A 16,296-nucleotide genomic window follows, 5' to 3' on the forward strand; every position below is an offset into this window, starting at 1 on the left:
CTGCTGTTGGATCTTCCCGTCCTCCGTGACGACCCAGTGCGTAGTGGCCAAGGCCCCTCGAGCCACCACGCTCAGCAAAGCGGAAAGGCTGAGAAGCCAACCCGGGCCGGAGCGAGGTAGCAGCTCGAACCGGCCGCGGACCCCTATTGCCGCCGCCATCTTGCCCCCCCGGCCGGGCCGCTCACACCGGAAGCGGAAGCGACTCCTTGCCGTCCGCCATCTTGGGGAGGTCGCCTCTGGAACTGGAGGAGGAGCCCGCGGGAGTGCCTCGGAGTCGATACCGGACCCTTTACCCTCGGTCCGGGCAGCCGGTCCTGCCACACCTCAGAGCTGGAAACTGCTTTCTAGTTATCGTTTTTCTGTAGGCTATAAGATCCCCAAGCGTGTGAACCGGAGGGGAGATAATAGACTAGGTGAAGCTTGAGCAGAAGTGAGAAGACGGTGAAGGTCTTTTTAAAAAGTAAGTATTGTTTCTGGTAGTGCAATAAAAGTTATACTTTTCAACTGTCTGAAAGAGGTTTTTTTTTTTTTTTTTTAAATAAGGCTCGTAATGGAGTGTTTGTTAAGCGGCGCAGTCGTACTGTGTAATGCATGTCACACATCGAATTTAAAAAATAGCTCGTTATCAAATACAAAATATCAGCTCATTACAAGTTATGTATATGTGATCGGCATACTTTTTCTTCCTAAATTTAGAAAGCGATGTGTCCTTACAGACCACTTACATCCGGTGTGGCCAGATTTTTGGGTCTTACAGCAGCATGCGTCTTGTGGACTTTGGTGGGCAGCTCTAGACTACGTTAAAGACCTAGGTGTAGAGCCCAGATAGTGGCATCTCCCGGGACTGTATTAAATATGTAAGCACTTGCGGCTTCCCTTCCCCGAGGGTAGACTCAGCCATTATGAGTATGTTTTAAGGAAGATTGATTTGCATACTGAAACTTAGAGGCGCACTACCAACAGGTAGACTAGCTGTTAACCAGCTTAGGTTCCAGGCTCTGCCATTGTATGTTCTTATAGATATTCAGGTCGGCCTACTAGTATGGTGGGTGTATCATCTTGTAACAAAGCTTGTTATGCTTTTTTTTTCTGTTGAGAAAAAAAAAAAAATTGTGCCCTGCCACCTACATAGATGTGTTGCCTCATGTTATGGGAACCGAGACTGTGCCATGGCTTTGTAATTCTTCTGAGAGCAGTTTGGTTTTGTTGATTTTGTTTGTTTTGTTTTTTGAAATGAAGTCCCATTTGCAGCCTGAATTGCCTGGAATTTATTATTTAGCCCAGGCAGGCCTTTAAGTCCTCCTTTGTCAACCACCTGATGCTGGATACATGCATGAACCATCAGGCCCAGCTCACTGGGCAGCTTTTCTTAAAAGTACCCATGTAATGAGCATTCGTTTTATTAAAAAGGTGTATCTTGGGGCTGGAGAGATGGCTTGGGGCTACAAAGATGGCTCGGGGCTGAAGAGCACTTCCTGCTCTTCCCTGGAAGCAGTGTTAGGACCACCTGTATAACTCCAGCTCTAGGGGATCCTCCTTTATACATGTGGCATACAGTTCTCATACACAAACATATACACCTATGTATGTATGTGTACACACACACACCACACACGTATATTTGCCTCTGGTAGTAGAGACTGGATGTAAAGGTCAGCTCAGGACCTTTGGGAAGGTTATGAAACACTTGCCCCTCCAGAAGGGAGAGGTTAATTAACATTTCTCAGACCACAGGGTGGAACCAACAGGATGGACTGTTGCCCACCTTCAGACAAGAGAAGTCCTTGTCACCTCATTCCCTAAAGACCAACCAGTTTAAAGGGTGCACTGTTTTGCCAATCATATTGTGCCTAGTTGCTGATGCTATCTATTCTGCCTCCTGGAAACCATATAAAAACTCACTGAACGGGTGCTGCGCCTCCTCGCCTTCGGGTCTGGGATGACCCCAGTACACTGGGACAATAAATTCCTCTTGCTTTTTACATTGATCCTGGCTCCATATGGTTTGCTCAGGGGATCCCCAGTAAGCTAAGGCTCCCTGGAATCTTACATGGGCACAGAAATATGACCATTAAGAAGTAAGCTATGATGTTGACAAGTTAGTTAAAATACAGATGAGAATGTAATAATAATGTGTAGAGAGAACTACAACCAGGTGAAAAAGGCTTGGCACAAAGGTTATGGTTCAGGCAAAGTGTAGTTGGTAAAGGTGATGCTGGCATCAAGTTGAAAGGGACTCGTGTGTTGTATTGAGTTTAAATATAGACAGTAAGGACTGTAACCTGAGTTTTAAAGTAGAAACAAGTGATGGAATGGTTTTTTTCTCAGCATCTTTTTAGGTGTAGCCATCTATTATTGTATACCATCTGTTTTTTTCTTTACAATGCTAAGGACTGAGCCTAGGGCCTTGCATATGGTAGCCAACCATATTACTAATGAGCTATGTATCTCTAGCCCATTATTTAATGAATGTTTATTATACCTAGCTGATTCCTGAACCCCAGAATGAATGGTTGTATAGAATCTCTAGTACGTATTTCAGGTATCAGGAACATTTTTTGGGCATTTAAGTATTGGAAAGGAGTTGGATATCAATGTCTACAAACTCAATAGATTATCCACTTGTTTTTCCTAGTTCATAATTATTGTCCTTTGAGACAAGATTTTGTTTCAAACCTTGAGAGCTCTCCATGTTTTTCTGTTGTGTAACTAATAGCTATAAACTTACTAGCTTTAAACCATTCTTTCAGTTTCTATGGAACACAAATCTGGTTTGGCATGGTTGGTATCTTGCTGGATGTTGACTGGCCATTAATGCAAAACACCCACTTCATCTTACAATGTAGCCCTCTTAACATGAGAAGTACTTTTAAGGCTACTAAGAGAATGTCTCCATTGCTTAAAACTCTGACTTACTTCATCTTTAGGCTAGATTTAAAGAATTTCTATGCTAAGATTATCCAAGTGAACAGTTTTCCTTATGACTAGCATCAAATAAGCTTATATGTGACTGTAATTACATTTGTAAAAATAACTTTGGTCAAATAACTGAATCTTAGGAGTGACGTAGCTACGTGTATCCTCCATAGTCCAGGTGGATCTTTTAAAACTACGGTATTAAAATATAAATAAAAATAAGTTATATTCGGTATATAAGGATGTCTGTGTATGAATACTATTCTTGCTTTAGGTATCCCCAATACAGAGAAAAGTGTTTGTTTATCCTTTCTCAGCTTTTACTTGTGCTCTTTCCTTCAACTTAAGGTACAGGTCAACCCTAGTGTATAAAGATGCCAAGTTTTTTGCCACCTCTGAATGTAGCACTAATGACATACCACACTACTTTGTGATAGTATTTTCTACATTTTGAGTATAAAACTCTTATTTAACTTCTGCAAAGGTCCTTAGGTCTAGTCTAGTAAAACAGAATACACAAACTTGGAAAAGCAAATACAATTACAAGTAGGTAGGAAACACATAGGGACCAATCAAACTTTTCCTCCAAGGCAGATGGGAATTGTCCTGTTATACTACATTTGAAAGATCCCAAAGTATTCTGGGTGTAACAGAATGTAGAACAGACTATTCTAGAAACAAGCACACAACACAGGGTTTTCAAGGATGTCCAGGTTTCTGTCTCCAATTTAGGTTCTGAAGAACTAGAAAGGACTGGGAAAAGCTGGTTGACCAAGACTCTCTAAGGGATTCTTTGCTCATTTAGTCTATTAGCTGCTAAACATGGAGGAATTTCTTATGCTTACATTTTTTAAAATCTTGACTGTATTTAGGTTTTGGCTGGGTTTTCCCAATTCCTTTCAAGAAGTAGCTTTCCCATTTGGAGTAGAACAATTACAAACCCCAACGGAAATGTGCTGTTTTCTTCTCTTTACTGTAATAAATCATAAGGTACAAACACTTTAGAGGGAGGACTTATTCTGTTTTCCAGTTGCAGAGGTTTCAGCTCATGGCTGGATGGTGGTGAGGGAGAGGATTATGGCAGCAGAGCTGTGACAGAAGGCTGAGAAGCAAATGAAGATACAAATTGGCTAGGGACAAGATTTTTTCCATGTTCCATATTCATCTGGTTGACTAAGCCATGTATTGGGCTGGTGCCCTAATGACTCACTCACCTGAAGCCCACCTCTGAATACTGTAGACCAAGCCTCAATGCATGGGACTTGGAGGCACTTTTCACATCCAAACCATGACTGAACAATTACTGCTTCTGAGTTACTATGTGCTAGGCAGTCATGTCACTTAAAAAAAAAAAAATCCTGTTTAAGCACTGATTTTTTTTTTCTTCCATATAATTGCACTTCTTTCCTTCCATGAAACCTAGAGAAATATAAAGTCATAATGGGAGAATCGCCAGCCTCACTCACATTGTGAGGTTTTAGTGCAGTATATACCAGGAAATGTATCTACTTGATCTTTCAATATGAAATAATTTTTAAAGGTTAAATTGTATCAGCACATCTCTGCATGTGGGTCTGTGCACATGAATGCAGTTGTCTGCTGTGGAGGCATATGCTGGGTCCATTGGAGCTAGAGTTACAGGCATAACTGCCTAATGTGGGTGCTGAGGATTAAACTGTGCTTTTCTACAAGAGCAGTACCGTACTTTGAAGTCTCAAAACAGGGACAGATGTTGTAATTTTTAATCTAATGTAGGCATTTATTAAAAGTTTATTACATTTAATGTGTGTAGGTCATAGGAAACTATCATGAGTTGGTTCTTTCCATCATGTGGATGCAGGGATTGTTAGGCTTGGCAGCAAACTCCTTGTATCTGCTGAGCCATCTTGCTGGCCCAAGTTTTTATTTTTAATAGAACTTTTTATTAGCTTATGCTTGCTTCAAACTTGAACCTCAGCCTCCTGCTTACTGGGATTGCAGATGTATGTCACTGAATCTGTTATTTTCTTCCATCCTCAAACCTTTGCAAGTCTCACTAGATAGCCTAAGTCACTTGTGATCCTCCTACCTTGGTACCCTGATAGTTATAGGCACAGGACACCATGCTTCAGCTCTTCTTCTGATGCTGTTTTGGCAGAATGGAATCTTTTCCAGAAGACTGTATTTACTTATAAAAATATATCCAAACCAGATGGCTTTTAAGACTGACCTTGACAACAGAGCATACCATATGAGAAGCCATATGAGAAGCAATCAATAAATGCTAATATTTGAAATTCAAGAATCCTAAGTTATAATTATAACACATTAAGACACAAAACAAAATTACAAAAGGAAATTTATTTCAAAAGCATAAGGGAGCATTTACATTTAAACAAGGGGAGAACCAGGTGTCCTTGCGGAAGAAAGAGATTCATGGCATGACGATTTTCTTTCACATTTCTGAAGCAAAAAGAACACTAATTTATGAACTACTGACTAGGCAAGGGGAAGGAAGCCAAAGGATGAGCAGGGGATGAATGCAGTGAGCTCTGCAGTAGACATGAGGTCAAGTTACTTCTGCCGAGTTTACAAATACCCTCAGGCAAGAGGAAAAGTTACTGTGTTCAAATTTATATTGCTAGAGTCCAATTCATTTTTGTACTTGAAATGGTTTTAGGCCCTGCTGATCTATATCTGAGGTCCATAACTAGATGGTCACAGAATTCAACTGGCAATCCCATGTTCCTATGTCTGTTCAGATTCCAAGGGAGCCTAGGTTCAGCTCAGTCTTCTGGAATGTTCAGAGTTTATTGCCAGCACTCCATAGTCAAGCTGACCAACTTCTTGTGCTCACTTGTATCATNCTAGACTTTCAGAAATATTTTCGCCATAAATACGTGCAGTGATTCTCACAAAGGAGATTGTTTTTTTCCCCAGTGCAGAAGTGATGGTAATGAAGACACCTGTGTAAGAAATGAAACCTCAAAAAAACAAAAAACATAAAAAACCAAAACAGCAAACCACTAGAAATGTCATCTGAATTTCTGATTTGAATAGTAAACTTGGAAGATTAACTGTGAACAAAAATGTGTGAAACATTCAAATAAAGAACAGAGTCTGGGCTACTAAAAATGCCCAACATGAGACACTCCACGAACCTCCCGTCTGTTGCCTTAATCTAAAGACTATTGGCTAACTTACACAATAATCTGATTAATAACCTGAGAAGTTAAATTTTGAAAGTGGCAAAAGCAAGCTGAGTGAGCAACTTTTATGGTACTATGTCACCAAGTCACTCTCCTGGGTAGCCCTGGTTATTATGTCTCCAAATCCTACATTACACTAACAGATCCTGTGGGAACCTGTATGCACACCAGATCTGGCTGTATTTCACCAACAAGGGTCTTTAAATTTGTCTCTGGAAAAACAGCCTTTGTTTTTAGTTTTAAACAACAATAATATCATGTAAGTTCAACTGACTGAAATTCCTCCCTACTGGAGTGAAAACCTAGATACCAAGTCAGTAATGGATTCAGCCTCAAAGGGATAATCGCTATGTCAGAGGACCCCTTCTGAGAATTTAACGTACTGATTGGTTGTACACTCAAGTTCCATAGCATGCATATATACACACACAACATATGCTATGTCTGTACGTATATTATGCACATGTACTCCTATTCAAATAATAAGACCCTGTGTTCAAAGCTGTATCCCAAAATATGGAGAAGACTGAAGGGGCAATGCAAAGCAAGTTCTTTCTCAAAGGCTGGCATCGCCTGGACACTGTGAGAAGCTGGTGTTTGATTTCTACGACTCTTGGCAGGGATGCTACAACACTGCCCAGCAGCTTCCTTAGAAAACAATGAAAGCAGAAGGTTAAGACTCATCTTTACTCTTCTCCATGTATTGGGCAGAAACCTAACAGAATGGGGAGGAGAACAAGTAACGTTTCAAGAGTGATGATCTTCACCAGATCACAGGCTAGACTGACTTTTCCATTAGAGTCAGATCTCAGTGACAAATCATCAAGATGTGTAAAAGCAAGATTCACAAGATGAAGTCTGGATAGTGAGGATATTGTGAAAACAAGTCAAGGCTGCAGACAAAGCATCCAAAAATATTGTTGTGGTTTTACCTTGGACACAACCATGGTCTTTTACAAAAGTAGATCATACATACAAAGGTAGAAAGAACATTACATTTTCAGCTGAAGGCAGCAGTCCTTTTAAAGGGACATCCCCGGCAATCCAATGAGTAGTAGATTTAAGTATATTAATCTCATGACAATGCTGAAGAATGTGACGTCGCAATCAGTAGAGTCTTCCTCGACTACGATTTCCTCGTGTTCCCCAACCTCGGCCACCTCTATTTCCCCTGAAGGCTCCTCTCTGCTCTACGAAAAAGCGAACAGTGGTTTAGGTCTTGCTCAGGACGTCATGGTTCAACAAACAGAAGAATACAGCTTTTAGTTCTGAAAACAGCAGGGTTTATAAAAGCAAAAGTGACATTCTGCCACTATCTTCAAGATTCACTCTGTCCATGCAGTTACAGAGGTAGAGAGGAAAACAGCAAAGTGCCAGAAACTTCACAGAGGTTTGACTAAACCATTCTCATTAGCAAAGCTGTTTCAAAGCAACAATGTTGCATAACCATACTTGTTAATTTCTATTTTGGTGCTTATCATTATCAAAGAGTAACAGGATAAAAATGCCTGCATTTACTAAAGAATTAATGTAACAAAACTGCTTGTCTTTATATATGAGAAGTATCTTAAACTTCCAACTGTTTTGGCTAATGAGGCTGCCTTTTCATGTGATACACAGGCAGTATCTTTCTCACCATCTACAGAACTGACCCTCAGGTTAAGTGCAGGTTCAATGATGAGCCTTTCTACTCCTTCATGAGCTGTCTGAGTTCCCCAGAGCTCTCAAAAAGCTATGAGTCACACACACAGATATTCTGAATGAGCACAGTACATCTTTTGCTGAAAGTCAAGGCACAGAGAGAACAAAACCAAGAGGAATTAGTTCAGAAGATGTTCCAGTGAAGAACACTGAAGTTACCAGCAAAGCTGGAGTGTTCATCATGGTATATGAAATCAAATCTGTTTGTCGAACTTCAAACTTCCTCACTGCAACAATCTTGCCAACAGTAATCAAGGCTGGTACTCATCTTTCTGATCTACAATCTTGATATTTTGAAAAACACCTTTTAGGTCAATTTTGTGTCCACTATAAAATTTCTGCCCTTATTGCTTATTAGGTGATTTTATGAAGAATCTCCCTTTTTCCTCAAAAAGGAAAAAGATTTCAATTCTGAGACAGAAAACTAACTAGACAGCTCCAATTTAGCCAATATTTCTCTGTAATGGAGCCTGACTCAGTCAATTCTTGTACAGTGACAATTTTATTCATGGATTGATATGCAAATCACTTTAATGAAGTTAACATGTTTAGTGCACTAGACAACATAGTCAAAGGTGGTAAGTGTTAGGATAGATATACTTACTTCAAGATGCTTAATACAGAATCAACAACAGAAAGCCATAGGTCTTTAAGTTAGTCATATATGCACATTTTAAACTACCCATAATGGTCAGCTTTGAGAGTACCACGGTGGTTGCTGATGGTGATCTGTCAGTAACAGATGCAGTGACCTTTAGCCAGCTCTTTCACTACTGCATTTGTTTATATTTAAGGTGCATGGCATGACTGATTCTTACTGCTCCTACATTCTTCTTAGGTGTAAAAGACAAGGACTTCCTTATACTGAACTACATACCAGTCCACAAAAATAATTTTCCTTAAGTATCAACACACTTAGCGTGCTAATGTACAGAATTATTTGCTATGCACCAATAAAGTGTTTTTCACCAATAGACTATCAAAACTAACCTTTACATTTTTTAATTATTTTTTTTTCTGAGTATGAAAGATGCACAGAACGTTGTCTAGCTTCTCAAAGGAATCCAAACAACAAAATTTTAGTTTTAATACAAAGGCCAGAGCTGCCTTCAGTTATTCAAAAGTATCATCACAGTCTGTCATCTCTCTATTTTGAACATTTAATTTTGATCTTAATGCAGCTAAGGCTAACATACAGGATTCCACTCAAGTTTCTTTTTTTTGGTGAGCCTCATCCTAAAGGACAATCAGCATCTTAATGACCAGTGATTTCAAGTTCACCTTAACTTCACATTTTTAAAAAAATTTTTGTGCCAGGGCTTTGAATATGGAGGCAAATGCTGTAAGCTCCATTCCTAACCGCTGGAAAAAAGCTACTAACAATTTAAATGTGCCCCAGGAATATGCTTATAGCCTAGAAACGACAAAAGAAAAAGAACGGCAGGAACAAGCTGTAGAACGTCTGAGAACTCTTGGCCTACTGGAGAATTCTGTGAGCAGGAAGAAAACTGAAGTGAGCATCTATTTACAACCAATGTGATGGAACATGCTCCAGGCAAGTGAGCTCATCTGTGGGAACCAAAGCCCGCATCTGGACAAGAAAACTACCACTCAACACTCATCAGTCATATCCTAAAGCTGGACAGAGAAATGGGTTTAAACTGAATGGGAAAGGTGAAGTCAAGAAAACCCTTTAAACTGTGACTGTGAGAACAGCATGGCCATGCTCAACAATGTAAACGTGGAGAACGTGTCCTTACGTCCTACAACAAAGGAGTTGCATCTTACTTTGCACACCATTTTGCCTTTTAACATAATGAAGATTTCCAAGTAGCTTAAACCATGACTCTGAATTTTTTTGTTAAGTAAAACACCTATTTTTTAAAACAATTTAAAACATTGATTTTATTTACTTACTTACTGTTTGTTTTTGGAGACAGGTTTCTTTATTATGTAGTTCTGCCTATTATGGAACTTGCTATGTAAACATGCCTGTCCCTGCCTCCCAAGTGCTGAGATTAAAGGTGTATACCACCATACCTCCCCCCCCCCTTTCGTATTTTTATTTTATTTTATTTTATTTTATTTGTTTTGTTTTTTTAAGACAGGGTTTCTCTGTATAGCCCTGGCTGTACTGGAACTCACTTTGTAGACCAGGCTGGGCTCGAACTCAGAGATTAAAGGCGTGCACCACCACGCCCGGCTCATATTTTTAATAAAAACACCCCCACTTCTATTTACTAGTGACTCTTTTTTTTTTTTTTGCAGCTTTTAAAATTAAACTATATTCACATCCTAGTTTACTGGCATACAAACTATGTGTTACATTTTCTGCATTTGTTCTCCACCTTATATCAAGCTGTGGGTTCTGTGAGACAAAATCTTTATGTTTCTATACTCACCATGTAACTATTCAAGTGCAGAGAAATAAATTTCTTTATGTGCTGTGCAAAATATCATGATTACTTTCGTTCATGCTATTTCCTCATAGCATCTAACTGCTGATTTTCAGATTGGTACAGATATCACATTAAGTCAAAAAATATCAGAAGATAGTATTTGATATAATAAAACAACAAAGACTGCTTTTCATTACCAAATGCTCTCAAAACCATTCTTACCTGAAGTTCATAAGAACTCTGCTATCCCTATTTTTCACATAAGCAAACGGGCATATGCACATTTATATGCAGTTATATGAGTGTCAAGATTCAGTGCACTCCTTACAGAAGTCTGTAAGAGTTCATTTATATGGGAGGGTTCATTCCTCAGTCTAAAAGCTGGCTTTTTCCAACCTGTCTGGTCAAAAGGGATTTGAGCACTGTCAAAGGTCAGAGGAATTCAGCCACCACAAGAGAATTTTACTTCCCGCTACAATTATCTCACCTGAGAAACAGAAATCTGGAGTAGAAAGTAAAATGCGGCTCAGAATGTACTTAGCAAACAGAATTGTAGAATTGACTGCAATTAGCAATCAAGATAAACAGCATTGATTGCTGTTATGATTGTTGCTAATACTGGTATCATTGAGACAGGGTCTCAAGTAGCCTAGGCTGACCTATGAGTTGTAAAACACTACAAAGGTATTATTATAGCCTGCCATCTCTCTATTTTGAGCATTTATTTTTGAGCTTCACTCAATGCAGCTACCTGAATGAAGATGGCCTTGAACTCCTCCTGCCTCTGCCTCTCTGCAGTTGTGGTTGCCAGCAGTAAGCTTTTCCTAAGCAAGAGGAGGGGCTAGTTGGGTGGACTGTCTCTGCCCCTGTTGACCCTTTTGGTCTTGTTACTTAGCTCAGGCTTGTCTTGAGCTTATGGTCCTCTGAGGCCTTAGACTCTTGAGTGCTGGGATTATAGGCATGTGCCATTATGCCCCACAGTGCCCATTCCTTTAAAAATGATTCGTGTGGGGAAAAGCTAGTAAAAAACAGACTTCATTACTGACCTGAGAGCCTCCACAGAGAATGGGCAGGTGGGAAGAAAGTTCTCCTAGACAAGGAGGACTAGAAGCGATGACAGAAAACTGCATTTGGGCAAAGGTAGACTATAATATCTTCCCAGGCACACAGTGCTCAGTCATCTGACTCCATTTCTATGACCTCTCTTTCCACTAGCCATAGAAAACCTGAGTATTTTCATCAACAGGCTCACAACTCCGAGACCCTCCCCACCACACCTGACAGAGGTATTTTTTTCTTTTCATGTTTCTCTTAATATAGCTGGCATATTTTCTTTTCCAAGTGCTTAGGCATCACACACTTCACTCAGTAAGTGCACAAGAGTTATAGAGAAATGGGATATAATTATTTCCCCAATGGCCGTTTTTGCAGGCTAACTTAGATAAGCCACCTAAGAGAACTATGATACTATATATATAATTCACAATTAAAAGCACGTACCACTTTCTAACTAATCTCTTGAACTGCTTGTACCCAAACGAAAACGCTCACCATAACTAAAGTTGCCCAGATTGCTGCTGTACTTCCCACTAGGAGGATTATAAATCTGTCTGGCATCTCTTTTTGGTCCTCCTGGCGATTTCTTAGGTGGTGAACCTGAACTTGTATCTTCACTGGTTCTCTTTTGCCTGTAACAGTGGGGAAAGCAACAATGACAAAGCACTGTATTATGCCAAGTTACAACAATTCTAAATTAGCCTGTGAGCTTTACTGTAAAAGATCTACGAATGAGAATAGTCACATCAGAAAATAAGTAGATAAAGTTCCATGCTATCACAGTAACTGTTGGGTTATAGTTATACATAAATTTATAGGCATTTACAAGGCTTAACAGTCCTTGAAATGTGTGGTTTCAAAGAAATATGCTCTCCTCGCTGTACTAAGCTGCCAACAAAGTCTAGTGATGTGACAGGAATACAAACATACCCAAACCCTCCAGGGTTATCCACCACCCTGCTTTGTAAGGCTCTGGAATGACTTGGTACTGTAAATCCTCTTTCTAACTGTCATATTTTAACAGTTTCTTGAGAATAAGTTAACTAACATGTGCTCTCTTGTAAAATTAAAATCAGCAACTGAACTCAGGATTTGACTGTGAATCTCTTTAAAATCCATTTCTTACCCAATCTCAACTTTCTGTACAGGTTTCCAGGACAATGTTACGGTGCTCTTATAAGAAGGAGGAATGTGGAAGAGATCCTGGAGAAAAAAAAAAAAAAACAACAAAAAACAAAATCAGCCAAGACTTCTAGTGGATATGTTCATTAAGGAAGTAGTGGGCAAGGAGAAGAGGGAGGAAAACACATCTTAGACTGGCTTTGTGCAGGGCACTGGTTCAAAGAAAATGTGTTATAAGGGAAAGCTTTTATTTCTTGTGCTTCCACTTAAACAGAGACCCAAAGAAAACTCCCTAAGAAAATGGAGACCATTTTATTGTAAAAGATACCAATTCTTCTACTAACACTGTTTTATATGTGATTTAAACCGTAGCTATTTTTTTTTCCCTTTAAAATAGCCCCAAACTTTAGGATGTGACATCAGTATTTAACAATTTCAATGAACAAAACCAACCAAGAAAGCTTTCCTCTTTCACAAAGGCAGTCACTAGGGTGCTTCAATTGAAGGAAAACATTTAATCCTCTGTGAGATCTTCATGTCTCTGACTCCCTAGTACTGGTATTACAGGCCTGTACCACACCTGTTGATCTAACCCAGGTGTACTGGCTAGTTTTGTGTCAACTTGACACAGCTGGAGTTATCACAGAAAAAGGAGCTTCAGTTGAGGAAATGCCTCCATGAGATCCAGCTGTGGGGCATTTTCTCAATTAGTGATCAAGGGGAAAAGGCCCCTTGTGGGTGGGATCATCTCTGGGCTGGTAGTCTTGGTTCTATAAGAGAGCAGGCTGAGCAAGCCAGGGGAAGCAAGCCAGTAAAGAACATCTCTATATGGCCTCTGCATCAGCTTCTGTTTTCTGACCTGCTCGAGTTCCAGTCCTGACTTCCTTGGTGATGAACAGCAGTATGGAAGTGTAAGCCGAATAAACCCTTTCCTCCCCAACTTGCTTCTTGGTCATGATGTTTTGTCCAGGAATAGAAACCCTGACTAAGATACCAGGTAATAAATGGTAGCAGATATATATCATAAAGCTTTCATTAGGAGTTGTAAATTAAATAGTTGAGTCAGGGTGGTTTCACTTATTGTCTAGCCTGTCTTGAACTTTTGATGATTCTCCGCCTCTCCCTCTTGAGTAGTGGACTTACAAAGCAAACCACACATGCACTGACTTCTGCTTTGAATGCCTTTTTACTTCTTGGCAAGCTGACACTCATTTTCTCCATAGCATTTCTACTACTTTAGCTGAAGGCATACTTGTCCTTACTGCAAGGTTTTATGCTCTGCGTGTTACAAACACACTAGTAGATATTTAGAGAAGAAAAGAACAGGAAGACAATTGTAACTTAAAGGCAAGATGTCATTAACTTGCAGTACACAAAACTCTTGAGTGTATTACACAGATAAGCTTACAAAAAATGTCACAGAAAAGAACATTTCCGTGTTGCATATCACCTGCCCATTCAAAAAGGCCCAATAACATTAAGACCACCAGAACTGGGGGCTGCAGAGATGGCTCACTGGTTAAAAGTGCTGACTGCTCTTCCAGAGTTCAATTCCTAGCACCTATATGGCAGTTCACACTATCTGTAACTCCAGTTATAGGGAATTTAACACTCTCACACAGATATATGCAGGCAAAATAGCAATGCATATAAAATAAAAATACACCATAAAAAGAAGTCAAGAGTATCCCAAGAAACAGCCAAACAAACCCCAAACCACCAGAACTTTAAGCTACTCTAAGTCTAATTCTATCTACTCACTGCTCTCTCAGCCTTTTCATCCTTTTTAATTGAGGTTAGCTTCAGAAGTGTCACTTAGTACCATACAGAACTATAAAGCTTCAAAAGAGCAAATCTTAGGAAGGAAATGACATCTCCCCTTTGCAGACACATGGAAAACCTCTTGCACTGACTCTAGCTAGCTGCAAGAATAGGGAAAAAAGAACTCACCTTGATTAAAACATTGATATTGTTTGTTATTTTCAGTGCAACAACTTTTATCTTGTTCTGTAAAGGAACACAAAATTAAAATTTAGTAATTTCTGTGCACACATACCATTCTGTATGGAACCAAATTCACATCTCTAGGTAGAAATTCCTAAGTAGAGGTTTAAATCTATAATGTCGTCCCCCCCCCCCCCATTTCTCTACTCCATGCAAATCAACCATGCTTCTTTGATAGACTAAACTGCAATTTACCTAAAAAATACAACATGGAGTTATATAAGAAGTATTTTAAAGGAAACCAGCATATACTACAGGAATTTGTAATGAAAAGTGAAAAGATTTCACTAAGAGTGGTTTTATTATGAAAGATCACGGGAAACCAAATCCCAGCAAGGATCAGAGTCAGTCACTGGAACTGACAACTTCTGTGTCATCAGTCAGCCTTCTTACCTCCTCTGTTTTTAAGGCCTCGCCTGTTTTACCCTGGAGAGCCAAGCGAAGTTGTCTGATATAAACCTGCAGGCCCCGTGCAAAGTACTGCAACCTAAATGACAAAGCGTTTAATCAGTAACTCATCACTACAATTTTGTTCTTAAGTAATTTTCTGTGGCAAAACAATGCACAGTGCAGAAAATGGCTACGTGAACAACAAAAAAATACTTTATGTTATTAGTTTCTGATCTAGTATTTCAGCAAACATTTGCTGCTGAGATAGACTTATGCTGTCCAGATGGCCAAGTGCCTTTTCTATCTTAGCTTCCTAACTGGCTGATACTACAGTCTGTAAAGATATGCTGCCTGACTGATCATATAGTAAACAACTCCCAGTGGGAAATTAGAGGGTAGTAGCAAGTGGCAAGTATGGGTCAAGCACTGAAATTTTGTTTATGGCAAGTGGTATCCTTATAAAAATGAACCACTAACTTGTCTAGCACTGCTCCTCCACTAATCCTGTTGAATTTATCAACAACTGTGGATATAAGTACTCAATACTACTAGGTGCTGGGCGTTGTACAAGCTTATTCATATCCCTACTGTCATTCAAATTTAACAGGTGAGAAACATCTGAGGAGTTAATCAGCTGGGGCCATGCCTAAGACACAGGTCAAGAGAGAAGAGTTAAGAGTTCTTTTCCCAGCAGGGACCTAAACTCCCACATCTGTGAAATGTTCACAGATGTGGCTTTTGGATTCTCATCCTATATAAGGAAGAGTGGGAAGAATCAGATCTTATAAAGCAAATAAAACCCAGAGAGCCTCTTCCATCTTTGTTAAGGACTAAGCCACTTCTGTCATATATTACCTAATTTTGAAATCCTTGAGCTTTTCTGCATTCAGTTTGGCTGTTAAGAAGTCTGGAAGTTTTCGCCCCAACTGATGAAAACTGTACAATAAGCACTCCACATAACTGAACTGCAGCTTGGGCTCCTCATTACCAGCATTCTCCCCATTTTCTGCTTCTTCTGGAGGGAGAGGCATATACTCCTAAGGAGGAGAGAGCAGATGTTTGCAGTTTGTTCTAAAGACTCTGCTATAAAGAGATACCTGTGTAATTGTAAAGCATGATTTTAAGACACAGAACACTAGAAACAGACTAGAAATTGAGCTAGGACCTATTAAATCAAGGATCTGACACATCAGCCGTCATGAACCTATGTTACAGCTGCTACCACTAATATCTAAAGTGGAAAGAGCTAACATTGGGCAGTAGGCACCAATGTTCAATGTACACCAAGACTACATTCTTAATTAAAGTATTTTTTTTCTAAAGTCCATACTGTTTTAAGTTTGTACTCTTTACACCGAAAGTGTGACAAAGGCATTCAATGTCAGCCTTACAACACCCAATAGATTGGAAAGCAGCAGATGCTAAATGACTCCTTATATGCCAAGGGCCTGAGGCTTATCTCTGGCCATTTATGTAACTGCTCACATCAAACAGGAGAGTCACTCCGTGACGCTGATGAT

At 39.6% G+C, this 16,296-nt stretch overlaps 2 protein-coding genes and 1 long non-coding RNA gene across 8 annotated transcripts in view; 1 reads left to right on the plus strand and 2 right to left on the minus strand.

Annotated features, from left to right (window-relative positions):
- The window catches only part of Ttc17 (tetratricopeptide repeat domain 17), a 103,871-nt gene extending 103,648 nt beyond the window's left edge, over nt 1–223 (minus strand). For 2 of the 4 annotated variants that reach the window (XM_021154024.2, XM_029474326.1), the window contains exon 1: nt 1–177. In XM_021154024.2, coding sequence (XP_021009683.1) covers nt 1–159 — 159 coding nt within the window. In that variant the 5' untranslated portion in view covers nt 160–177. The other 2 variants (XM_029474324.1, XM_021154030.1) reach the window with 2 other exon arrangements.
- LOC110287427 lies at nt 182–12,484 on the plus strand. Its single transcript, XR_002377210.2, has 3 exons — nt 182–460; nt 11,420–11,490; nt 12,409–12,484. It is a non-coding gene; the product is annotated as an uncharacterized LOC110287427 (long non-coding RNA).
- Nucleotides 5,237–16,296, minus strand: part of Api5 (apoptosis inhibitor 5) — a 26,381-nt gene continuing 15,321 nt past the window's right edge. Inside the window, exons 9-14 of one of the 3 annotated variants that reach the window (XM_021154051.2) lie at nt 15,632–15,813; nt 14,780–14,873; nt 14,333–14,389; nt 12,387–12,463; nt 11,756–11,892; nt 5,237–7,289 (exon numbers count right to left, since the gene is read on the minus strand). In XM_021154051.2, coding sequence (XP_021009710.1) covers nt 7,267–7,289; nt 11,756–11,892; nt 12,387–12,463; nt 14,333–14,389; nt 14,780–14,873; nt 15,632–15,813 — 570 coding nt within the window. In that variant the 3' untranslated portion in view covers nt 5,237–7,266. Of the gene's footprint in view, nt 7,295–11,704; nt 11,893–12,386; nt 12,464–14,332; nt 14,390–14,779; nt 14,874–15,631; nt 15,814–16,296 lie in introns of all 3 variants that reach the window. The other 2 variants (XM_021154042.2, XM_021154047.2) reach the window with 2 other exon arrangements.

This window comes from Mus caroli, chromosome 2, assembly GCF_900094665.2.
Source record: "Mus caroli chromosome 2, CAROLI_EIJ_v1.1, whole genome shotgun sequence".
NCBI lineage: Eukaryota > Metazoa > Chordata > Mammalia > Rodentia > Muridae > Mus > Mus caroli.